This window comes from Buteo buteo, chromosome 19 (assembly GCF_964188355.1).
Source record: "Buteo buteo chromosome 19, bButBut1.hap1.1, whole genome shotgun sequence".
Classification (NCBI taxonomy): domain Eukaryota; kingdom Metazoa; phylum Chordata; class Aves; order Accipitriformes; family Accipitridae; genus Buteo; species Buteo buteo.
The window spans coordinates 4,222,977-4,249,618 of record NC_134189.1 but is presented as its reverse complement, the minus strand read 5'-3'; the positions used below and the strand labels follow the sequence as shown (position 1 = coordinate 4,249,618).

The 26,642-nt window shown below is 38.5% G+C and overlaps 1 protein-coding gene across 2 annotated transcripts in view; it reads right to left on the bottom strand.

Moving 5' to 3' along the window:
• LARGE1 (LARGE xylosyl- and glucuronyltransferase 1) overlaps positions 1-26,642 on the bottom strand; it is a 285,215-nt gene that overhangs the window by 217,307 nt on the left and 41,266 nt on the right. The window contains exon 1 of one of the 2 annotated variants that reach the window (XM_075050826.1): positions 18,230-18,294. The exons of the other annotated variant lie outside the window; for it this stretch is intronic. Within the exon in view, the coding sequence (XP_074906927.1) occupies positions 18,230-18,247 (18 nt within the window). The 5' untranslated portion in view covers positions 18,248-18,294. Of the gene's footprint in view, positions 1-18,229; positions 18,295-26,642 lie in introns of those variants that run through there. 2 annotated transcript variants of the gene reach the window in all.

Genomic DNA, 26,642 nt, shown 5'->3' with positions numbered 1-26,642 from the left:
TCAGACCTTCTCTCCCAGTTCAATGCCCAAGAGTATCTACAGGCTCAAGCTGTCTCACCTACCGACGCATTCTTTAGCAGCACAGTTGAAGACCATACAGAGTGAAAAATTAACAATTGAGAAGACACCTGGTCTTAATTCTCCTTTGGGTTTTGGCATCTAACTTTTTGAAGAGATGACCATTTGGAGATGAATTTATTTAAGAAGTTCTCAGTGTCACACTTAAAGAGTTACTACATTTTTTTCCTCTCAAACATTTTAAAACATAGAAAGGTCTTTTTTCAAGAGTCTGTTTTGCAGTCCTGTGATCTGGCACGTGCCCAGTATTTAGTGCTGAATTACAGCTCTGGGAAATAAATGAAACATCATTTCCAAAAGAAATTATAAGTTTCACTGCAGTTTACAGATGTATTGAGGGACGAATTCCAGCCTTAATGAGCTGGTCAAAGTCCATCCCAGACAGGAAACTCCAACACTATCTTATGCTTGCAGTGTAAAAAAAAAAAAAAAAAAAGAAAAGAAAAAAATTCTTCTAGATCAGAAAACACTTGCAAAACAGCTCTGCATGACGTTGTTCAAGAAGCAAAAGAAACATGTTCTTTCTGTGCTGGGGGACAGGCAGGGCTACAGGCTGGACAGCCTCTACCCTAAGGATCACGAAGGTCTGACCTTTTCTGTCCATCCCCACTCAGTGTTACATATGAAGCCAACGCAGACCTAGATTTTACCTGCCTACTCATATCCTTTACACTGACAAGGCACATTCTTACAGTATTTAAAAATTGATATTACAATAATCATCTTGTTCTTCCCTTCTAATCTTATGTGGGTTGATTTAAGTTAACACTGGTCACATTATGCATATGAATAGGCACACAAGCAGGTGTCTCATGTTTATGTGCATGAAGAATTTACAGAAGTAATACAAAACAATTCGTTTTTACATTTTTGCTTTACAGACATGGTAGTAGATGATCCTTTTTATGAGTTATGGAGCTGACTCTCACAACCTAGGTCTTATGAAAATACACACATAAATTACCTCATTTGGTAAAAAGTCTAATGTTTTTAGGACACAGCAACAGAGCTGTGACATGGGATTGTGGTCAGAGGGAGAAAGAAGTGAAGTCTCATACAGGAGCTATGTACAACTCTAAACACTTGAGCTAACATCACTTTTCTGACTTTGCAGTGAATTACAGAAAGGGAGATTACAACCTGAGTAGGTGTTTTGCAAATAAAATACTAGAATAAGGTTAGCACTATCTTTCATTACCCAAATAGGGTGATGCAAAAAGGAACAAGGACACTAATGAAGCTGATAGGAATGACCTTACAAGCTGCTGCCAAGTCAAAAAGATCATCTCTGTAATGCCCACACATTGCTAAAAATCACTACTTCCCTTGGTAACTGCCAACTGCAAATCAGAGACATCCTTATGTGCTCAGTTGATACTTCTCCTGCACTCACACTTAAGTCTGACACTATGATTATTGGTTTAGACCCCCGTAATTCTCACATTTAGGCAGCATGAAAATTTTATCTAAACCAGTGGGTGCATCATTCACCTTCAAATCCTTCACTGATAGGAAGCAATGGCTGAGAGATACCCCACTGCTTTTTAGGAAGGCAGCAGAAAAATCGAAATCCAAAATAAAGAAATAGAAGAAAGATGGAAACCTAGATTCAAATTATATAAGACAGACTATTAGTTATTTATTGAAGACAGTTTTCTCATTATCCTTTATCAAATCGCTAAAATATAATACCTTAAAAAAGGCCTATACATTTTGTCATTCTTTAGCTTTGCAGAAACAGGAGATGGTAATTATAGTTTAGGTGCAAAAGGAACTATTTTTTCAAAGGTTGTAATCTAGAGGCAAATACTGTCTGAAGCCCAAAATTAAATACTTTTTTTTTTTAAATCTGCTTTGCCATTGTGGGATGTCTACCTTTTAATAAACCCACTTGTGTGAAGACTCAACAAGATATCAAGACATGACTGGACATGGTGCTAGATAATCTCATCTCCCTTTTCCATGAAAGGTTGGACCAGATGGTCTTTGAGGTCCCTTTCAACCTGGGCTGTTCTATAATTCTATGAACAGAAATGCCCATTTTTTATTAAATACCACAAGTTCTAGATTTAGAGACTTTCACAGAAGTTAGGTGTACTCAATACTTTTGTAAAACAAGGTCTTACAATGTCTCAAATTCAGAATTAAAATTAATACAGCTAGAATTAGCAACTAGCTTCAGAAATGTAGGTTCTAAGAAGATATGACCCAAATTCTAATGCAAAAATAGGCCCCAGAAGGGAAAGGTCATACCAACGAGCCACCCCTTCTCTCGGTAAAAAAGAAGACAGGGCCTGTAGAAGCATTGAAACTATGTTTCACCATTTTATTTTAATTTTAGATGGGTTTGTTGTTTTTTTTTTTTACACATCACTTTCAATCATCTCTGTATTGTTTGGCATATACCAAGAGTTTGGGAAAGGAAATGAAAGACCTTTCCTCCACCTGAGCTCCAATAAAAGAAAGGTTGCTTCATCACTTGCTAGCTGTGATCTTAGCCCTAAGAAAGCAAAGGCTCATCATAATATACAAGATTCTGTATATAGAAAAGAAACATAATCTGCTATCACTCACATATATTAACAAGAAACAAAAATTCTCTATAAAAAGGAACATAACTTTAAATTACCCCCCCTTTTTTTAATTTAAGCAGCAACTCAATTTATTTCATTTCATCATCACAAATTTCTTTAGGAAAACAATCAACCAGCTAACACAAACCAACCAAAGAAACAGAACACCCACAACCTCAAAAGCCAAAGCCAAAAAATCACATCATTGTAGATGACTGAGCCAGCTCCTCTCAAAAGATTAGCTGTTATTGCAGAATAGGTATTACAACTCACATTCCTAGCACTGATAATGCCTCTTAGGAAAATAAACAAACATCCTCCAACCTCTTTACAAGAAAGTGCTATTTTTTCCATATAATGCGCTATCTACTCCGCTTATTATGTACATCATATACACACACTCTTCCTCTGTCTCTCAGACCACTTAATTACAAAATAAGCTAATGAAGTCAGTATCTTCTATTTTTTTCTTAGTTCATGATGCTTTTACAAGGAGCATAAAGGTCCTGTTTTTCAGGCAAAGATTCCAATTAATAAAGGTCCATAAAAGATAAACGTAGAAAGCACCACACAGGAATTTCTTCAGGTGCAGGGCTTGCAATAAGGCAACATGAACTTGTCAGTTCACTGGATGCTCCACACAATTAAAGTGGTATTTTCTAACCAGAGGGAGGACAGGGGAGAAGGGAAACACTGTAGTGACAACTCAGGCTGAGATACAACAAAACAGAGCATATACCTACAGCTTTTATGATATATCTCTTCTTGTCAAGGGCTAGATAATTCAAAGGGATTATGGAACTCGCTTGTACTTTGGCAAAGGATGTTGTTGTATCCCATCAATCAATTAAATGTTAAAGAGATCTGTAATAGGACTATGAAGAATAGTTTGAATGAAGTATGCATGGAAATGTGTTGGGAAAGCACCAAAAGAAACAGTCAAAGAAGGAATAACAGATGTCACGTGTTGAAGGGCACCCCACACACACCCGTTATCAACTGCACTTCTGCATGCCGTTTCTCAAGAGGTCTGGTTTTGTAAAATAAAGGACAAAATCAAATCATTAAGAGAAAGTGACAAGAAGATAAAGAACAGGATTAGAGCTATAAACCACCCAGACAAGGTGGCAGAAGGACAGAGGGGAAATCAGCAACGCTGCCTACTGACTTACAGAGATGGTACAGAGTGAAAAGGCTAAGATTGCAATCACTGTCAACTCCTGAAGAGAACAATAGGTATAGTCAAAAACCACCATGTGATCTCCAATCAAGACAAAAACAGCAGATATGATGAGGACTTAATAGCTGGCATCTTTTACTCTTTCTGTCACTGTAAGTAATCCTGGGCCCATCACTTGGCCACACATCTTGGTGCTTCTGGGTACGTGAGAGTGAAATCAGTGAAAGAATGAGCGTGAGAAAGAAAAATGCGTTTTGTGAAAGCAGAATCACCTTCCCCTTCTATAGGGCTTGCACATTAGATTTTGTTACACTAGTTGCAAAAACTGGGATCACTTGTGGTCCCAGGCCAGGGCACTGAAGAAAGTCACAGGATGCTTAGCTCAGAGCAGTAAGTTTAGCACTGTCCTGCGCTGTACAAGCCAACGTGCTTGGGGATGCCAAATCGTATGATCCCATTCACAAACGCACACTTTCTGCATCGTCTCATGTGGAAACATACGCCACATGACCAAGTAACTATTCCTAAGCATCTTACATGCTGGGATTTTAATAATTAGGGAAATCTGTTCATAAACAGGAAAAAAGAGTTGGGTGTCACTCAAGTATAAACATCCTCATCATGCAAGTCTTTTTTCTTGCTGTCTTCTATAAAAAGAACCACTGGGAAAGGATAAAGCAACTTAATGTCCTAGAGCCAATAAAAGCCACCAGCTCTACTGTTATTACTGGTACTAATGCAGTAATTAATTGCCTTTTCTCACCTACGGTAGTCACCACTAGAAGAGCCCCATACAAGAATACCAAAACCAGGCAGAGTCCTTCCTCCGGTGGCAACGGGCCGAGATTTGTGATGCGTGCAGATCCAAGTCCTACCCCTGCTGCCGCCGTGAAATTCCATACAGTCATGGTGAACGACAGAGTGACAACCATGAAGCAGCCGCGGATTTGTTACAGTTCAGTCCCTGGTTAACAGCAATCTGAGAAACATTTCTGCTCACCCTTCCAGTTCATACTCTCCACAGAAGGAACCATGCTTACAAACATAACATCACACACGCGCTCGATGTTATTATTTAACTTTTTCCTGCTGTAAGAACCTACAGCGAATGGATGAATTCTCCATTGCATTTGATGGAACAGTAACGACTTTTAAGCAAACAGTAACACTGGCCCCAAAGAGCTTGAAAGCTGAAAGGCAAAACAAAGGGAGTCAATTTTCCAGATCTGAAAAGCAGTAGTATGCAAAATTGTGAAAGCATTGATAAATAAAGCATGTTATTATGTAAGTAGCCTTATACACTGTAAATACTTGATGCATGGTTGGTACTTTAACAGCATGCACATTAAGTATTACTGTTTGAAGTTTTAACTCAATAAATTACAGCTCCACTACTCTGCCTTTTTCAAGAGGGTTTTTTCCTTTGAAAAGTATTACAATGTAGGATAAGGCAACATTTCATTAACATGCAAGTGTTGAAAATAATAATAAGGAGCCAACACAGTCACAGTTTGCAACACAGACATTTTTATTTCATTTAAACAAAAAAAAATTTGGACAGGAAAAAAGAGCCTTAAGAGAAAAGAAGCAGACTATGTTTGCTCTAATGGGAGGTAAAGAAAGAGCAAAGGAACTTCTGACCTCAGGCACAGCCAAAAATAAAAGAAGTAACGTGGCTTCTTTCCTCACACAATTGCTGACTCTGTATTCACTTATTCCCATTACATATCATTCAGATATGCAAAGGAGCTGGTAATTTCTTCAGGGGAGATTTTTGCCACGTTATTTATTAGCTAGGAAATATTTCCTGACACATGCTGAATTTTTGACAGACTTGCTCAGTTTTGACTCAGCCTTTTGATAATTACACAGCAACAGTCCCTATGAATACAAGTAATTTCTGTTTGCTTCTTATGCTGTGATTATTCCAGAGTTCTCTCGATAGCACTTACCGAGTCATTTCAAATACTATTCATTTTTTAAAACTTCTACCTATTCACACTACTTGGGGTTTTTAAGCCTGTTTGGTTTGTCTTAGTCTCAAATAATGGTTAGATTTTTAATATCCATGAAAATGGCTGTGTAGTGATTAATGGTATTGCATAAATCCTCTGTAAGCAGGAATTGTATGTGTTTCTTCACGCATTATACCTCAACTAGCATACCTCTGTCTAACCTTCAATATTCTCTGCTACTTCATTCCATAATAGAGAGATATAGAGTTCCTAAAGTGACAAGGCTTTTTGAATCATTGCTTGTGAGCATCTAACCTGAGACATCCTAGTGGGAGGCCCTGCTTCTTCCACAAAGTAGAATTCAATATTCCATGAAAATCAGGCCCCTTTCAATGACTCTGGATGGGGGAGAAGGAAGCACATATTGGATGAGAATTTAAGTATGTTATGGTGCAGTACTAGTTCTTTTAAGGGTAGAAGGCAGCTTTCTGTTTCTAAATTAGCTAGATTAGGTCAACCTGGAACTGAGATTGTCTTGACATCTTTTAAACCTCTTCCGGATCTGCTTATCTCATAGTCTTAAATACTAGATTCATAATGTTAAGTAGCTTTTCACAATTATCCAAAGTTCTGGTAATACGTGGCATTTTTGTGGAATAGCAGCTCAGCTCTCTGGGAATGGAGAAGCACTGACAGACCAGAGCCATAATGATCCCATTCTAGCTGCCTTCATCGTGACAGGCGTAGCTGCACTGCACCGTGGAAGAATACCCTGGAACAGACCAGCATTATTTGTGACTCCTGCACAGCGAGTTAAAGGATTAACTATTCCTCATATCAGAGGTGAAATCTTTGGCAACAGTGGCACATAGCGGACCTCTTCAATGTTATAAAAATTACATGACGTCTCCCAGTGTTTAGTGTTGGTAAGCTTTGATGAGTCTAAGAGTTTACTGTGTCTGCGTGCAATCCACCCACATGTAGCTTCTGCATTTCTTACTCAACCTTCAGTTCTGTCTAGTCTAAGCAAAGGAAGAAATTACATACTGTCTCACGGTGATGTTCAGCATTTGTATAATGCTGATGCAAGATGGTCATATGGTAACAATCTCAAAGCGCAGACTTAAAATTGTGTTGCAATGGTGGCAAGAGCCCCAACATTAAATTTTGGAAATTCAGGAAATTCACACCTAATACTATCTATTGCAGTTATACATTACGGGGTCAACTTGCAAGATCCATATTTTTAGAAAGCTGGCTGCATCACGTTTATCTTGGACGTTAAAACTGCCCCAGCTAGTACCACAGAATTCTAGACAGTTATTTTTCATTTATTCCAAATTCTTTTTTAAGTAGTGGGAATAATACAGGCAGTTGCTTCAACGTGCAGTACCACGTCTCCCATTATGCCAACTGCAGTGGGATCACCAGGCAGCCTTCTGCATTGAGCAGATGACACCTGCCATCCTCCTCCTTCTCTGCACAGGCTCTCTGTGCTGAGAAGCTGATGGTGCATTCTGCTGCTGGCAGCTTCTGGGAGAAATTGTCTGCTGCTTTGTGTGGGATAGCAGACAGTGCAACCATCATGGAGATCCCAAAACACAGATAACACTTTTGTGGCTTCTTAAGTTAGATCGGTGTGATTAAAAAAAGGCTGGTAACTACATACAAATCTTTTTAGTTCAAATTTTTGGCTCATTTCCAGCTCAGATCAGTAACTGCTGGAAGGCCATACTTCCAACAGCTGTTAAGATTATTTTTTTTTTCTTTTCTTTTTAACAAAGCTTTCAAATAGTGTAACTACCTCACATGAGCATTTTGACTATAGTATGCCTATACATTCTGGGCAGCATCTTCCACTAACAAAAATCAGTGACTGCAGCTATGCTAGCGTACATCAGAAGAACTTCTTGTCCATCTTTACTGCAGGTTTCCTGTGCTTTATCCCTTTGCTCTTGCAAGTAGCAGTAATAAATGTTGTAGCCGTAACTCTCCTTGACAGCACCGTATTTAAGGTTGCACCCTTTCAAAATGTGTCTTGAAGAGATGATATATTAAACAAAGTACTTCTGGCACGGATGGAGCTGTCTGTCCTTCGTAGTCAAGGGAATAGAAAAGCATTTGAAACATAAACCCCTCTGAACACAGGAAAACCCTGTTTCTGTATTCCATGGTAAGACAGGGAGCATGAACCATGAAGTGCAAACTATGGGGCATGTTGTTGCATCATGAGCGTGTCCTGAATGGGGATGATACTGCAACATGCAAGAACACAGGCAGTATACCAGTGGAGACGTTTGTATTTAAAGTCTTTGCCCTGGAGAAATACCACACCATTCTAATAAATGATGCATCATCCATATGAGGTCCATAATCTCGCATTTTCAAATTGATCCAATCTGTCTCCTACGGCAACTTCTACCAACTCCTGTTCAAACTTTCAGTGGAAAAAGTGACTACCTCACAAACGTTGTCAACACAGTTCAGAGTGTTGGCCTTGGACCTGCAAAGAAAACTGTGCATGTGTTTTCTCCATCTCCTACGAAAGAGAAAAGACTCAGTATTAGCTATTGTCGATGCAGCCCTTTTCATCAGCTCTGAAAGAAGAGAGCAGAACTCCCCATGGATCATCAAAACAAGCCTGCAAATATACTAGATATGGCTCTACACAGCTATACTTTCCACCAATGCAACTACAGATTGAAACCAGTCCTTGAGAAAATGCTTTCTTACCACTGAGGCAATTCCACTGCTGTAGTAAAGCCAAGTTAAAGGGGGGGGAGGGGGTTTGGAACAGGGGGGAAACACTTGACGGGGAGAAGACATTGCTAAATTCAGATCATGTCGTGGTTTGAACTAAAACCACGTTTGACATTTTACGTGGTTTTTACAACCGTGTTGTAATACAGTGAAATTTGCATTCTTTTCATATGGATTGCAAACCTCAATAAAAAACTAGACTATTTTTAACTTCGCTGTTAACAAGGTTGTCAATTCTAGAACAGAAGTTGGAAATAGGTACACCTACCCCAATATCTCTAGTGTTAGGTAAAAGGATAATGAGCTGGGTCTTTCCTTCAGAATCTTAGAACTGCAGCAGGTACCAGAATTTTATTTTCTTCATTTTCTACAATGTCTTATCAGTTCTGATACTAAGAAGCAACTTCTTTTAGAATAAAATGACAATGAAGTGGGTCAAAATCCCAGGACAGGCCCACAGTTTTGATCTGCTGAAAGTACAAGAGACAAGCTGCTGATGCCTTGACCAGATTATCAGCATATAAATAACCCACCTAGAGTTCATGAGATGTGTTTGTTTCAGTCTTCAACAAAGTAGAAAGAAGTATCATGCACTCTCCAAGATCAAATTGATTTACTGAATAGAAATCATGTGCCATAACTATTGATATGTGGCCACTAGAATGGCCAAGAGTCTATCTACATGAATAATTGCTGCAGTTGGCCCCCTGTCTAAAGAGCAGATCAAACAGGATACAAACTAGCGGCAATTATGTTGTAAAAACGTTTACATGGGTATTCAATCTGGAAAGATTGAAAAGCACAGCTTGCTTGGCACAGGTTTCCATATGGTCCCAAAACCATGATGTTAGCAAGGCACAACTGCCACAGGTGGGAAAATGGAAGCGCTCTCAGAGAAAAAGATAATTTTTCATGTTTTCTTTTCATGATTTTTTTTTTCCAGTCAGAAAACATGGATTCATATTGATAAAATTCTTTGCAGGACAGCAAATTAATTCAGGATTGTAATTACCTGGTTTCAATTATTTGTACAGAACCTTCTAAAAGTAAATATAAATACATATAATGTACACATGGAAATAGATTAACCTTAATTTATTTTTAATTCATGTATTTATGTCCACAATAGAACAGTTCTTTCTCACACCCCAATGTCAGGACACTCCTAGGCCTTATTTTTGAGGAGGTTGGGGTGGGGTGTGGGGTGGGAGCATCCTCCTTCAAAAGGAAAACATCTAAAAAGAGGGGAGGGAAAAAAAAAACCACAACAAAAAACCTTCCTGACTCAAATATCACTCCACTGCTAACAGAAGGAGGAGAGGTGTAAAGCAGCCATCTTCAGCTCACTCCTGTGCTTGTCCCTTCCCATCCTGTCCTAATTAAAGATAGCTTTAATTTTAACCTGTTCCACACCGCAGTCAGATTTGGGGCATGCAAAAACAAAGACAGAATTGACATACGGTGGCATTAGCTTAAGCAGGAGGTACCTGGTGCCGTAGGTTAGAGCAACATTCCCCGAAAATCCCAGAGCTTCTCTTGTTGCAGCCAGATGAACAGCTGAAAGAGCAGCAGCTGCCCAAGAGTTATTTTGGGGATTAACAGAGATTGTTTACCATATGTGGAGACCAGATAAATGACCATCCAACTGCCCTTTCAGTCACCTGGTTTCAAACCTGCCAGTATTACAGCTCATTACAGCAATTATCAATTGCTACCACAGTAGCTTGAATATTGATAAGTCAAAAAGCCCCAATAAAGTAAGGTTCAGCAAAGCTAATGCACGCATAAAAAGCATCTGGATTCCTTTGAGATGCTGCTGTACTTGAAAGGTGCTATATTAAAAGCCTTGGAAGAATGTCTGTGTAGTTGCTCTCTTCCCTCCAAATGTATGTCCAGTCCTCTGCACTTGTGACACAAATATAAAGGCTTAAGTGGAGAATGAAAGGGCTGCGTACTTAGCTTCCGAATCCTTCTTTCCACGTATTTCACACAATGGACTTACCTATAAAAGGGGTAAAATCCTCTACAGTCAATAGTATAATTCCCAGGATAGGAGCTAGGAGGAGGAAATCCATATTCTTATTACCCTTTTTTTTTTTTTTTTTTAAAAAAAGGGGGATCAAGTAGGCTATTTGCATTTATCTGATCATTACTGAATTACATTCACATGCCTACAAAGTCTTAAGTTGCAGAGAAATCCAATAATATTATTTACATCTAATCAAAGTGGAATGATCAATGCCTGCTTAAAATCTCGTATTTCACAGAAGTATTCAACACTTTGAAAAACAACCAAAAAAATGAAAAATCATATTGTTTTGCAAGAAAATTGATATAGATGGTCTAGTGAGAGAATAGCTCATTGTTGACAATTTCTGAGGCAATTTCATATCCATTGGATTTCCTCATTATGCTTCTAGTCTATCAGTAGATAAGAATTTAACCAGTTTAAGAGCACAAAAGAATAAGCATCAATATTAACAAGGAGAAAAATACTTTGTATATACAATTATACATATATAATTTTTTAATTAATCACCTCTCACATTACAACGTGAGCATGAGCTTGCCTCTGGCATCAGATGATATATGGTGTATATTTTTAAATATTCCTTCCAAATGAGTGTCATGATTAAAAAGTCTGGTTGCATAAACAATTAGGTCTCTGTGTAATCCAGAGGGTTTACAAGCTTAATATCGCAGTTCACAAAACCAATAAAAGATGAACTAGCAAAAATGAAGCCAATTTTAGCTATTTATAAAAACAGTAAAGAATTTAAAGGAATTCTCAAGGAAAAAAAAAGAAAGAATTGTGGTGGAGTAAGGTTCAACAAACAAACAGGCCAAAAATACTTCCAGAACACAAAACAGAAAACAGAACATAACACTCTTAGGGAAGTGTTACAATGTTCTCATCCTTCCTAGAAAAAACATGCCATGAGCAAAATACATATTGCTACCTTGTTAAAACTGAACTTCACCTGTGTTTTTAATTAGTTTTCCTAAAGAAACAAAGCTTGTGCAATTACCCTTTGTTGTTCCTAATAACTTCCGCATCTGTTGGGCAGCTTCTACCAAATTTGAAAGAATATCTTTCATTCATTCTTGTACCATTCGAAATCATGAACTATCAAGAGGGAGGAACATCTTATGCATGTCCCTACGGGGGGGGTCTTGCCTGCTTCTGAAACTGTCTGTTGAAAGGGTTCAGTTAGCCACTTATTTTTTAATTTTTGGACCATCTACCCTACGATTTTAACAAGATCATCCTAGGAAAGGTTTTGCACTGTACCTCTGGCGTTTGCACACACTTCTCAGGGTACACAGATGAAATAGCACTGTGAAGCAGGTAGCAAAGAACACTGAAAACAAAACGCGCGTGTCACTAATGCACATTTTGTACAAATTCTTGCATACAGTGAAGAAAAACTAGACTGACTTTTCCAATTTTAGACGTCTGCAATCTTAGAAAAATTCATCTGAGGCTTTGTAAACCCATTCATTGGAGAACTGCTATCCAAAACAAGGTCTAAAGGATCAGCTAAGCGGGATGTGAGAAGCTGGCAGCACTGCACTGAGAGAGTAAAGGTTATGCAAGTAACCTTCACTGTATTTGGCCAGTTTCCCAAAACACATGAAGAGAGGGTTTGTTTTGTCCTTATGTGAAAATCTTCCATTTCCACCCTAATATTTCTTAAGACAACATACAAAAGTGAGATCTCCAGAAATGCCCAGTACCAGCCCAGCTTTCCTCTCACTGAAAAGGATGACAGTTTTGCCATCGACTTCGAGGAAAACAGAACAATAATGAGTGCTCTTAAAAGTTATTGTTCAGAAGACAGCATTTTGCTCTCACTTTTATTCTAAATGTGGTATTTGATTTCCAATCTTAAATTTTCAAATTGAAGTTTTCCATTAGAAACATGAAGTAAATAAATACATAGTTCAATGACTATTTCAAGCACTCCTGTGGAGAAAAACACCTTTACCATTTAATTGTCCTTCTTCCTAGAGTCATGCATACAGAGCTGTCCATTAAATCAAAGAAAAGGGGAAGTATGAAAAAGCACATAAGATCCACAATGGAATGCATGTATATACATTCTTTAAATTTATACTTATATATTGTTTAATTTAACCCCTTCATAAAAAATAAAGCCTTCCAAAGAAAAAGTGGCCTGAGCCAAAGTCTACGTCTTTTCGCCATGTATCAGCGAAGTCAATGGAAGAAAAATCTAGATTTTAACCAAGGCTTCTGTTTTGGAGCTATCCACATTCAAGACTGATTGTCTTGCCTGCCTCTTAAAAGCAAGTGAATTTTTGAAGATTAATTTTCTGCAACAGCTGTTCTAGACTTACCTAAGACTACAGAACATGGATTCCTTCCCCTTGCAACATACATGTTGCCTCAAAAATGAAGCTTCAATTCCCCTGCTTACCCCCAAGCCCATCTTTTTTACCCTCCCCTGACTGCTGCTCTTTACATTTTCAAAGCAGTGTCATGCCCCATACAGAAGGGAAGCCTGAGGCAGAGATCACTTAGGATCATCAGTAAATCTATAGCACAGGTGGGATGAGAATTTAGGAGGAGAACAAGAATTATGTCCTGCAAACAGTGTACTAAACCACACCTATTTTCTTTACAGCCAAAAAGACTGTCATTACCAGCAACATTAGTTACATGAATTCTATAGGCAAATATAGGAAGACTACCAGGAACTCTCCTGCTTGTTCAACCGTTTCACATCCAAATCTGACCCAGTCAAAAGGATGAGGCCTATGTTTATTCATATTCTCTCTCTCTCCCCTTTCCTGTTTTCCTGATTCTGGCTGCAACCAGCACTTCAAAAAAAAAAAAAAAAATTACTCAAACTGGCCAAATCAGTACAAATCACTTGGTATTTTCAATAAGTTCAAAACATGCAGGAAAAGAAGGATTTAGTTCCTGTTATAACTGGTTTCTAGTAATATGGGAAATATTTCCAACCTGCACAATCTACAAAACTCAAGTAACCAAAATTTATCTTAAATATTTTCATTTCCAAATAATCCAGAATTTAAAAAATAGGAACCTTTTAAATAGCATCCCATTATTTGGGAGCATAACGCAAATTAAAATTTTGTTTGTGTATAAGCACCTTCAACACCATCCGTCCCACCTACTTAACAAAATTATGCACAGAAATTATACAGAAAAACATACACACTTCATATTCTGTAAATAAAGTTTGCATTCATATTAAATAAAACATACACAACCTGTTTAAGTCTACTGTATTCACCCTTATGTCAATAAATGGCTTGACATTTTAAAATATACACACTACGCATGGTGTATTTTTAGGAGGAGGAAATATAATTCTAAAAGACATTAGGTATTCCACATATCATAAGCACATTTAAGAGAACATCAGCAACTTGTCCACTTTGGGGGGAAAAAGGAGAAAACAAACCTCCTGAGCCCAATTATCTCAAAATTTGTCTTCTTTCATTCCATTTTATCATTCAATTAGCTTAGAGAAAAATGGATAAGTTGGTTGAGATTCAATCGTCCAGAATGCTAAGACAGCACCTGATTCTTATCTTAGTTGTCACCAAATGCAGAGCAGATCCAGTGGAATCAGGCAAATCAGTGTTATACAGTAACAATGTAAGAAAGAAAAGATTCAGACCCTGACTATTTAATTCAGACTCGGGGGGGGGGGGGGGGGGGGGGGTTGGGAAGTAAGTCCTTTGTAAGTCTCCAGAGTCTTTCTAATTTGTGTTTTCCAATTGTCCAGGAATACCTGCAAGTCTGTCAGTCCTTTACTCCTATCGTCTGAAATAAGATTCAAAGAAGCTGCATACCTGAACGTCTCCAAAGAAATGCTTTTTGCCTGCAAATATCTAGCACAGACAAAAGAACAGCTCCACTTCTGTGTGGACTGAGATGGAGAGACATAATCAGAACTTGTCTCTCCTGCAACACATAGCTTTCTGCATCACCTCTTTCCTCACGAGACTTTGCAGAGCTGTGTTTTTTAAATTATTTGTGATAGGAAAAACATAGAGGCTTTCACCTTTTCTATTAGGTATGATTGAGACCTGAAGTGACTGCAGATTTGTTTCCTCTGAAGGTCTTTAGCTCCATTTCTTCAGTAAAGGAATGTTTGTCTCTCTAGGTATTTCCCATTCATAACTTCTGGCTAATTTCATCTAAATTTGACAGAGCATCAGCAGTTTCAATAGATGAAATTCTTGCTCGTTTTGTGGAAATCAGCAACTACTGAAGCACCGGATGAGGAACAAAGTGAGTGTTCCCAGTGAAGGAAGGTAATTACACCTCAATCTTTATCCAACACGTTAGCATGTGAATGGGTTTGCACTAGCCACCCTGTCTGTTGTTAATTCTCCAGCCAAGTAAGTAGGTGATATGAGAGGGATCTGAGAATGTTTTGTAGAAAGGTAAATTAGGATAACAGGATACATTTCAATAGAAAATCAGTCCTCATTAGTTCAGCTGTTTATGAAGCAACCTGTTTTACATTTAAATTCCATGCTCAGTGTGCTATTGAGCGCTGTGGTTAGCAGAACAAATAGTGTTTTGACATTAGAAGAGATTGAAAACTGATCCACTGAAAAAGAGGGAGAAATGTAGTCAGAAGTATGACAACTCTTTACAGATATAAAACCCAGAAGATCTGTAAAAAGGTATCAGACAGCAGTCTGAAAAGCAACTAGTTGAGAGGTGTCATTATGAAAGTAGAGATCTGAGCTTCCTCGCCATCCTGAATGAATGCCAAATCAGCATGTCAGGAAGAAGGGATTCAAGAACTCTTTCAGTTCTGTTTACAGTTCAGGGTTTAAAACAGATTCCCTCATCCCTTCTCAGAAGATGACATTTTCCTTAATAAAATGAGTTTAATCACATAAAATTAAGTAACCCAACTATCCAGATAATGCCCTAAACATCTACTTTTTACGTCTCTAGCCAAGCAACATCGTAACTTGGTGACTGTAATTTTTCCTGTTACCAGGTCAAATGGGGAATAAAAAGATAAGAAACCTCCTGTTCTCCAAAAGCAGCAATGCTCGTCCATTCTAGGAAAACATGCAACCTTTCCAGGGAGTTCCCTATAGCGGCAGTCTTCATAAAAGACCAGAAAATAGGATCTTGAATCTTTTAGACAATAATTTGTTCATTTGACGGTAAGGATCAAATATTTAAACGTCTCATAGTCCAACAAAGTATTTTGGGCACCATGTTTTAGACCTCAAGGATGGCACTGTACTTCCTTTCAACATACATAGGTCTTCCCAGTGCTGTGCCTATTCTCTCCACAATACATTCATAGAGAGCAGCATTCCGCTCCTCTGCCTCTATTTCAATGACCAGATGAGCCAAAGCTGTACCTCCCCTCTGCTTATTTTCTAAATAACATTCACCTTTTCTAAACAGCTTATTTAGAGTTCTGGACATATAGCATTGCAGGTAAGTATTGCACTACAGAAGCATAATGGTTTGGGTATTTCCCCATTTTGCAATAATACCTTTCCTGACCCTTTTTAAGATCACATTTGCTCTCCTTTAGGATTACATCACAGTCACAGTTCATAATCACCTTGCAGTTGACAGTCAGACCCCATTCTTTTTGTTCCTCAGTCATTTTCAAGCAATAGCATTTCCAACATATAAAAGAGAGTGTTACGATTGCATGTTATGGGCATGATCTTTCACTTCATACGGTGTATCTTATTTTTCTGTCCAGCATTCCTGTCCACTACTGCAGTGCTCCACATCATCAGCAACTTTCAGCTTTCTTACTTTTCATGCCAACTTCTTTAATGAGAAATCTTTAAAATATTTTCAAATCTGATCTTTGAGGTACTCCAGCACTATTCTCCCTCCTACCCAGCATACTCTTCAGCTTCACTTATTGATTCATTGCAGCCATCTCTCTTGCCCACCTTTCATTACTTATTCTAAACTTCATTTTATCTTGACTAGTATTTCTCCATGTAACAGTGCATCACATGTTTTACTGAAATCCAGATAAATAAGGACTCTTGCCCCTTCCTAAAATATGAGTTGTAACATTAGACAGCAGGTTAGTGTAGTACCACCTCTCCCTGGTAAACTCATGATGCATTTCATCTCATTTGCTGTTCACCTCCATGCCTGCAAGCATCCCCTCCCTCTAAGTATGTTCTAAACTGACGCACCGAGATCAAACGAAAAAAGTTTGTAGTCAGGCAGATGTCTCTGCCCCATTCTGAAAAAGAAAGGGTACCCTCTTCCAGCCATATAAAACAACCTCTTATTTGATAAATTCTAAAAAAATCCTAACCAGTGGATTTACAATTTCATGTGCTGGCTACTTCAATATTCTGAGGTAGGGATTATCAGGTCTATTCAGTTTCAACACATTAAGCTCTTTGTGGTTTGCTTCCACCTCAGAAATGGTAATTTCCATTTCTATATATACCCCTTCCCAAGAGCTATCCTGTCTTCCCTACACGCCCTACATTATCATCTTTACTGAAAACAACAGCAGAGCATTCATTTAGCTTTCGGGCAAGACGCAGATTACCTTTAATCACCACCCAATCATTTCTGTATGGTGTTTTCATTTTTCCTTTCTCATCCTCTCATTACATTTAGAGTTACAGAGCTGTTTACTATGTGTTTTGACTTTCTTTAAAAAGAGATCTACTCTTCTGCACTGGTGACAAACTTGAGTGCTGAATGTGTCTTGAAGGATATTCTATAAATAGGAACAATCTCATTCACCAGTGGGAATCACTGAATTAGTCCCCAAAAAGAGAAGAAAGTTTAAGAACTTGTGAAACTGGCACACCCTTCAACCTGAAAACTGGGCTATGGAGATCTAGCAAAAATATGCGTAAAGAAGTAACAGAGCAGGTCACTTCAGTAGCTATTGAGCTTTTAAATCCATTGTGTATTTTCATACATAAAACTGCATCTTCACACCACTGGCTTTTAACAGATATTGTTCATTCTTTCATGGCAGTGAATATATGAGGAAAATACTAACGTGAACTTGAATGATTCAGAAAGCAGCTGTGTTGCTGCAAGGTATAGCTAAATAGGTTAATTCTCAACTGTGACGTATGCACAGGCTACCATGAGGCAGGTAGTTAACTTGTACCAACTGCTGAGAAACCACCAGCATACATGTTTGCATCCCATGCTAAAATGCAGCGGGTATGAAGTATTTCACCCCTCAGCTGAGAAAGCAATAAGCTCCCACACAGGTAGTCTGTTACAGAGTCAGGGTAAGTGTATGGACAATCAACACAGGCACCTGGCAGATGGTATCTTGTTATCCATATTAACCTGCTTAAGTATCAGAATCCTCTAAATCTACAAGAAGGTTATTTCCCCCCCACAACCATTTAGGTATCCCTCCACTCGACACATATAAGTATCGCCTTCTTGTGCCGGGGAGCCCCAAACTGGGCACAGTTCTGTACATCGGGTCTCACAAACACTGAACAGAAGGAAATAACCATCTACCTCGCCCTGCTGGCTACACTCTTGCTAATACAACCCACTACATAATTGGCCTTCTTTGCTTCAAGGGCAAACTCTTCACTGATGTTCAATTTGTCACCAAGCAGGGCCCCCAGGTCTTTTTCAGCAAAGCTACTTTCTACCCAGTCTGCCCCCAGCCTGTACTTACTGTGTGGGCTAATTCCATCCCTGGTGTAAGACTTCGTATTTGCCTTTCATTCTTCCCTTCTTGATTTCTTTCTTGTTTTGGATTCTTTCTTATTTCCTGTTCTGCATCCAGATTGTGAGCCACAGGTAAATATGGTCGGAATCCAGAATTTCCAAGAGAGAGGTTGAGGTGTGACCCTCTCCTCCTTTCTCAGCTTTGTAATCAAGGAATTCTTAGTCACAACATGACTATTCTACTCACACACAAAGGAAAAAAAAGCATACCGCGTAACATAACTTCTTTCAAACTCTTCAGCTATCAGCACACTGCCCCGTAGACTACTTTTATCAATCTTACTTTTCCCCTTCAGAAAAACTCTCAGGTTCTATTTCAAGATCTTGAAATGCTGTTCAGAGAGAAAGAAGAAAGAAAACCGTCTGTCCATCTAATAGCAGTCGTCTTGGCATTGTGTCTCAGCCATCCTTATTTCTTTAATTTCCCTTTATCTCCTAGATGACGACTAGTAATTTGACCTACTGTCAGAAGTGGAAAAAAATTGGTCCCTTATCTCAGAATGCAATTGTAGATTGCTACTAGTGCTGAAATTTGCTCCTGCTTTTTGTTTTAAAATCAGATAGCTACATTACCTTGATTTCATAGCTAATGGGGGTGGGAGGTGTCCTATTTCTGAACATGTGCTATTTACAGAACAGTCTCATGTCAGTGCTAAAACACAGGAGTGAGTCATCTGTATCCTGTACATGAAAAACTAAAATGATTGCTTCAGTACTTATAAACCCCTTGACCAGCTTTCCTATTCTAGCAACACACCAAGAGCAGCACTGCTATGCATTGCTTGGGTAAGGAGCGAACCTGAATTTTCAATTTTCACCCTAACAGGCATGCCATATGTAGAGCATTAACTTAAACTGGGGCAAAGAAGATTTACATAATAGCTTTATACACTAATCGTATAGTCTTTGGACCTCTAAGGTTCGCAAATAAAAAAAAATGGTGCCCTATTTATCAGGATAATTACCCAGGGGATCCTGCAACACAAGAGAAAACCTATATAAAATCAGTATAACATAACTTTTTTCCCCAGTCCCAAAATATTTTTCACAGTCTAGAAGGCACCATTATGGAAAATTCTTATGTCTTTCACACTGTCATCCAGATACCCTGTAGCAGACACCCCAGGCATATGTGGACTAATTTGAAGCAGTTTAAAGAAGGTAACTGGAAGAATGGATGTACTGTCTACAGGCTTAAGTTTGCTTGTTTAAGATTACTTGTTTGGGGAGGAGAAGTACTGTCAGTGAGGGATACAGCAATGCTAATATAACCCAAATTTAGTGAACCAGGTCGAAAACAGTGCAAAATCCCCAGTAAATACTCACCAAAATTATTCTAAGAACAATGCTGTAATCACCAAGACTTACAGACTTTATTTATTTATTTATCTTTAAATTGATTTGCGGGTTACGCAAAATGAGGCAACTGCAGCATTGGCTGAAGAAAAAAGCCTGCAGTATGCTAATCACACCCAGCTTTGCCAAGCCACCTCTGTCCTGATCTGCAATAACTCTTCATTTCAGTTACAGATCTCCCCTGAAAAGGGGTCCTCAGTTATGCCAGACAGCACAGCAGATTAGAGTTGAGAAAAGAGGTCCAACAGGATAAGAACACCTAACTCTTTCACTTGGAGCCTCTCCTGAAGTTGAATATTGCTGTATTGATCCCTTCCCAAAGACAGTTACAGCATTAAAGGCAAAAGCTAAAATTTAACAGGATCCTATTACTGTTTACTAAGCACAATCAACTTACATGACACTTGGCAAAGCACTGAAAGAGGTGACCTCTGTCCAAGCAAACTTAAAATATCCAATGAATTAGGTATTCAGTACAGTACAGGCAGTGAAACTGATAGATTTTAGTTTAATATATGTAACATTATTATTTTCTTTCATGGACATGTTGATAGGGTTGCAGAGGATGTGTGTTTTAAGGAGGAATTCAGTCAAGAAAAACAGGTTACTGTTTGCAAATATGTATAAAGCAAGAACAGCTTTCTCATGCATTAGGATAGAAAATCTAAGCACAAGGGTCAGCATGAAAAAAGAGGATAATAAGCAAGAAGAACCTATAATAAGGCTGCAATGCAGGGAGGGAGAGAAGAAGGGAGACTAAAGGTATAGGCAAGGACTATTGCCAGCGTCTTGGCATACTGCTGTCAAATGTCTTGATGACTGTTGGGTAGCTCTGAGCATGGAGGACAATTAACTGAATAATCAAGGTACTTCAGCACACACAGAGTTGTTCTTTTTACCTCAGTAGGACTATTCATGGATTTAAAGTTAAGCATAAAATAAATGATATAGGAACGAGGTGGAAACCAATCAGAAGATATCACAAGCGATTCTTCAACTGAGACAACACATCCCCCCACCAGCACCCATCGAAATACAAAGTAGGAGGCTGTTCAAAAGTCTTGCAGGAACTGCCTCCAGCGTAAAGCCAAGCTGGTTATTCTTTATTCAGGTGAAGACCTTCCTTCCCTTATCTACATCATTATTGCTTTCAGATTAGATTCTGTAAAGTGTGGCTTGCGCTAATCATAACTTAAATTTGCATGATCCGATTTCTGTAGCTATACATCCAGATCACAGCTATGAGACTCCGATGCCCCAGCTGTGAGCTGTCAGTGGGAAAGCTGTGACTGCAACACCCAAGACGTGGACAGTGCCACCGTTTAATTCCCATCACTTCTTATACAGTGTTGCTGCGGTGGCAGGTCTTGCTCCAAGCAGCTGCCCACATACAAAGAGAGTCATTTGGCTTTCAAGCCCCAAGAGTCACTGTCCATCTTCCCTGAGGAAAAGGTGGGAGGATGAATGGAATGATACAGGCCAAGTCTGGCCCATGAACTGCCATTTGCATCTGCTGTAAATCACATAAACCAGACTCACAGATGAGACGGAAATTTTACCACTGAGCACATCTAGTATATTTCTCCTGCCTGCCTGCTGGTGTTGGAAAACAAAGTTCTAGATAACCAAAACTCTGCTTATTTTAAAGAGCATTTAACCACACAGGACAGGTTGCATGAGCAGGATGTTCACCCTAAGGGGATTTTCTTTCTCACCCTTTCGGATTTTCTTTCCTGTTTTCCCAGATCTCACTGTCCAACGTTTGCTGGAAAGCTCACTTTTGTTCTAAAATTGTTGGTGTACAACCTACTGAGCAGACGCTTTCTGAGCTTGTTTGTGCTACGATCATGCTCTTAAACAACGTTAAATTCAGCTCTTAAATCCAGTACCTTGAAAATCTTGAGCTGGAGGAGAGTACTGACTGGATTTGGGTGGCCTGTACCTATGCTTCATGGAGTGAAAGGAAAAAAAGAAGACATTTAACCCCAAATGGATACTTCTAATATGTTCTGTATTTATTTTTTTTTTAGAAATTAATGACATTTCTTATGCAAACTATTCAGGTAACAAAGTGCTACTTACTAGAAGGCACAGAAGTGAAGTCCTTCAAAGCACAGAAACAGAAATTAAAGCTTAATGAAAGCCAACAGAACATGTGAAAACTTATTTTCCCTTTTTTCATTATTTTAGTATACCCCTTCTTTCCAAATTTGGTTACATACACAGACCTCAACAAGCACTGAATTCATGCCAATGTCTGCCATCTCTTTGTTACCCACACAGAAAAGATGAAAATGTATTGTACTTTCTACTCTGCTTTTATACTGTGGAAAGAAGTGTGTTTTTATTAAGACTCACATAGCATCACAGAACCATAGAACAGTCCAGGTTGGAAGGGACCTCAAAAGATCATCTCGTCCAAACTTTGGTGGGAAAGGGAGCCTACATGAGATTATCTAGCACCCTGTCCAGTCACAACACATAACTAAAACAGTCACATAACTGAAACATTTTAAGAACTGTCACCCAGTAAGAAGCAATGAAGAAGAAAACATGGTTTCCTGAAAACGTATGAGTAAATGAAAACAGGGAGCAATATTTAAAATGTTCTCCTTCCCTCATTATCTTATGCATTACTGATAATGCTATAATGGATTCAATAGTATTTACAAACCAAATTGATCAGAGACTTTATAAACTAGTACAGCATAAACTTAAATATCACAACATATTACTAGATAATTGACAGTAACAAGAAATCCCTGTGACTAGCTTTTTGGTTAAAAATCAATCCCCATTATAAAAGAATTTGGATAATGTGCTAAATGTGGATAAAATGTGCTGTATTGACTATCCTCATTAAAAACACAAACAGTAACAGTAGTAATTGGCTGGATGGTTTCAAACAAATTAAGAGCATACCAGAAAATCCCCTGAAGGGAAAGCAGGGCTCCTGGATCTGGAATCTGGCAGGGAAACTCAATCCATAAGAGAAAGTCAAACTGCTTTCTCTTGCTAAATGCAGTATGACAGAATTGGTGATAAGTAAGTAAGCTCTGTTTTGCAAATTATCGAATGCAAAGCGAAGTACTGTGAGCATGTCCTGCAGTGGTTTACATCCCACTTCACTGACTATGTTGATTACCATTTTATGAGTACAGACAAGTCCTTTGCTTGTCCACAATTTTTTTCCCCAGAATAATTCTGCTTCTCACTCCAAGATATAACTGAGCTCCTAGTTGCTGTTCTGCATAATAGCCTCTTTTAGTAGCTCTGTACTATTTAGTTTTGCAGCTATTCAAGCAGCAGGACTTTCTAGAGATTGCTATTTCTACCAAGCTTAAAATAAAAAACATACCCGCATTAGGAAAAAATGACAATTTCCCCAGAAATCCTGGATGGACTGAATGTGCCAAGCAAGCATTGCTATATTATAACCAAACACCAAGTTAAGTAAGGAAGACCTTACATAGCTCAGCCAATTATCTTCCCACCTTGCTATCCAGAATCACATAGTTTCCCAGAATCAGTCTCCATCCTGAAACACAATTTTCCCAATGGAAAATTATCCAGGCACAAGATAAAAATTTTTATTTTGCCCATTTGTCCAACCTTTCCAGAAAGCCTTAGGTGAACAAATATTCATTTCTCTATTCATCTCTCTTACTCTCAACATTGCGTTTTTCTTGTATTCATAAACAATAAACAACAAGCTAAAGAATTCTCCTCTTCTCTGTCCCATCAAAAAAAAGTAAAAATTAGTAGTTACCATGGGCGAATCAGATTGCCATCTGACTAATCAAGGGCCCTCCTGAGCACACACAACATTCTCATGCTGGTAACACACAAAGAAATAACATACATTCCCCAGAACAACTTCCCAGGAGATGGGAACGCTGCTGTTTAACTCCTTCAAAGGCAAGGATACTAGAAACATACATGAAGCTGCCCTGCTACCATATGCTCCTGGGCATAATTAGTCAACCAGAAACTTTCCCTTGGGAATGACAGACAAGAGGAGAATGTGATCACTGCATAAAACAGGAATGAACAGGTCATGTCAGTGTAGCAAGGAATTGACAAACTTCCCGACCTGCCAGGCAATTTTTTTCTGCAAGATAACAGATTAACATGTAAGAAATAGATGTGCAAGGACCAACACGATGCACCTGTTTTCTATCACAATTACAAAAGTTCCTTTTGGGCTGGGATACAGGAATAGTTTTAGGTGATTAAAAAAAAGCCCTAAGTTGCATTTCCACAGCTCTTCTACAGTTTTTGAACTTCAGACTAAACTCCTTCCTAGGGTCACAAATCATAAAGAGTTAAAATACAGAAAATGAAACATATTCCTGATAAATGGTAATTAGTGCTTGGCTATCCCATCAGCTGGTCTAACTTGTCACACCCCCAGCTGCCCCAGATTTGCCCCAAAATCCACATATGTCCCATAAGTGCTCTGAACTAGAAGAAAAATAAAATGCAGCCTGCTTTAAAAATAAACAAACCAACCCACATGATATTGTAAGGTATGACTCATTATTTTTATTGTTTAATTTTTTTAAGTAACTGGTGTTGGTAGTGAGAGTTGTGTAAATAACTGATACTTAGTCAAGTATCTGAGCTTCAGAAAAAAGTTCACTTGAGATCAAAGAAAAAAACACTTGAAAAGGTCACACTGAATGGAAGGTACATTTGATGCTTCTGCATACTTGTAAGAGAAGGTAAAAAAAAAAAAAAAAAAAAAAGGAGCCCTTTTGTCCAGTAGCTCAGTGCATTCACCCAGGATGCTGGAGACACTCTCAGCACACTCCTTCAGTTGAAGCAATCTCACCATTCGGCTTCTGTTGCACACACCTATTTAATAAACCAGAGCATCCCATGTTAATGCTGCTTTAGTTTGCATATGTAGTTCAACTTCCACTCAAGTAGGAAATAAAACCTAGGCATCCCACCTCAGAAAAGAGCAACACAAAGCATGGAGAAATCCAAAGGTACAGGTCCTCCTACCCTTCTTCATACAGCAGAGAGAAACAATCTGCTCTGCAATGGTTATCACAGTAATACTGGCTGCAATCTTAAATCACTTTAAGCCAATCTAAAACTGAACTGCAGCACTGCACCAAGAACTGCAGTACTGCCTTCCTTCTTGCTTCAAGTTTCCTGTTGCTGCAAAACTTCTGTGAATGGAAGCAAGGCTGCCTTTCAGGAGTTTGGTATAGTACACTTCAAAAGAAAGTGACGTGACAGAGACGGATGGCACAATCTGATTGACAAAGCTGCATCCCAAAGTTGCTGCCACCAACTGCCAACAAACTGCTGCCTCAGTTAATCACCAACTGAGGAAGTTGAGCCTCAGCCAACTGAGTTTGAAAGCAAATAGGTCAAAACTCCTTGCCATACTTACCTATCATCTACTGGGATACTATGACAAACTTCAAAAACAGGAGAGTCCAGATTTTCAGAAACATTATTCATAAATCAGCTTTAAAGGCTCAAACACAAGTGGTTAGTTCTCTTACCACTCTCATTCTTTTGTTTATGACAAAAAGTTATTTTTCTCCCTGGTACCTGTAATAAAAATTGAAATTAACTCAGCTCAATTTTATATACTTCTTCATTCATGCTTTACCAAAATTATTATATCAGAGAACAATAAATGTCTACCTGTTTCTATGAGTGATATCGCTCTAGAATTCACATTTGTTAAATATGCCAGCAGAAGGAGCATAAATTTTGCGTGGATGCTACAGCAAGCTTTATTTTCTGTGATTTAATAATAGTATTTTTCAACAACTGAGCTGTAGTAAAGAAAACTCACCCATACATACACACATATTATATATATACACACACAAGCACACACAAACATGCACCTGCACATACTATATGGAATCCAAAGAATATTCAGCTTCAGTTTATAACAATTAGGTAGTACGGCTACTGAGATTATTTAACAGTCTTTCAAAACCTTTTAAAAACTGAAAAATATTTCTTAATCTGCTTGTGCTTTCAAAACAGGTTCCATGATATTCCATGCCATACATTTCATTCCATTAGAATTATGCTGTTTGAATTTAGCCATTTTTTAAGATATAAGTGGTTACTTTATTAATATTTATGCAATTTAATTTCTATGTAATATTTTATTGTGATCAGCATTTATACACTACACAGCACCTATGACTAGGCAAGCCTTTACTGTTCAGAACAAGGAGATTCAAAAAACATAAAATCCCATTCCAGCATCATGTTTTATTTACCTCCTTAAAACAATACCACAAACTCAAAACAAGTCATGTTAGTGGAGAAATTTCCTTAAAACATTTTGAGTACGCCAGTCTTCAATTCACCACGTTCTTTACCAATTCTACCCTTGCAATTTACTGATGTAGGATACTGCATAAAGAACAGTTGATGAGGAGTCCACATACCCAGCAAAATCTAACAATGTTACCTCTAAATTAGCTGAATGTAGGAAAAATGCATGAGAGCTGCACCAAGGGCTAAAGGAATAAAGAACAAGAGAGGTCTGCAGATCATATGTTTTTCTTAAAAATAATTCATAGATGCCAGAAGGAGGGACAGTGATTTGCTAACTTAAAAGTGCCTTCTACTTGCCCTTCTCTATCCTTCTCCCTTCCTGTTTTCGTTTGCTGCCCGGTCTAGTCACTTTTTCACCCTCTTCTTTCCTCCTCCCATTACACCCATCTTTTTCTATATATGATCTCTGCCTAGCCATTCCAAGATTACGTCCGCAAATCCACTAGAAGTATGTAATAAGCAATAGCGTTTTCTCATTCCTGAGAAGGGTCTAAACTTAACTTATTCCTGGGCTGTGACCAGAGCAGTAACATCTGGAATCAAGATGAGCCTTTATTCCCTTCCATCCTCCCTGTCTTCAACCCAGCTTGCTCTCAAGCCTGGGCTCTGAATCAGAAACCTCCTTCCTGGCATCATAAGGAAGAGCTACAGTTAAAGCAAGGAAGCACCTACACTTCAAA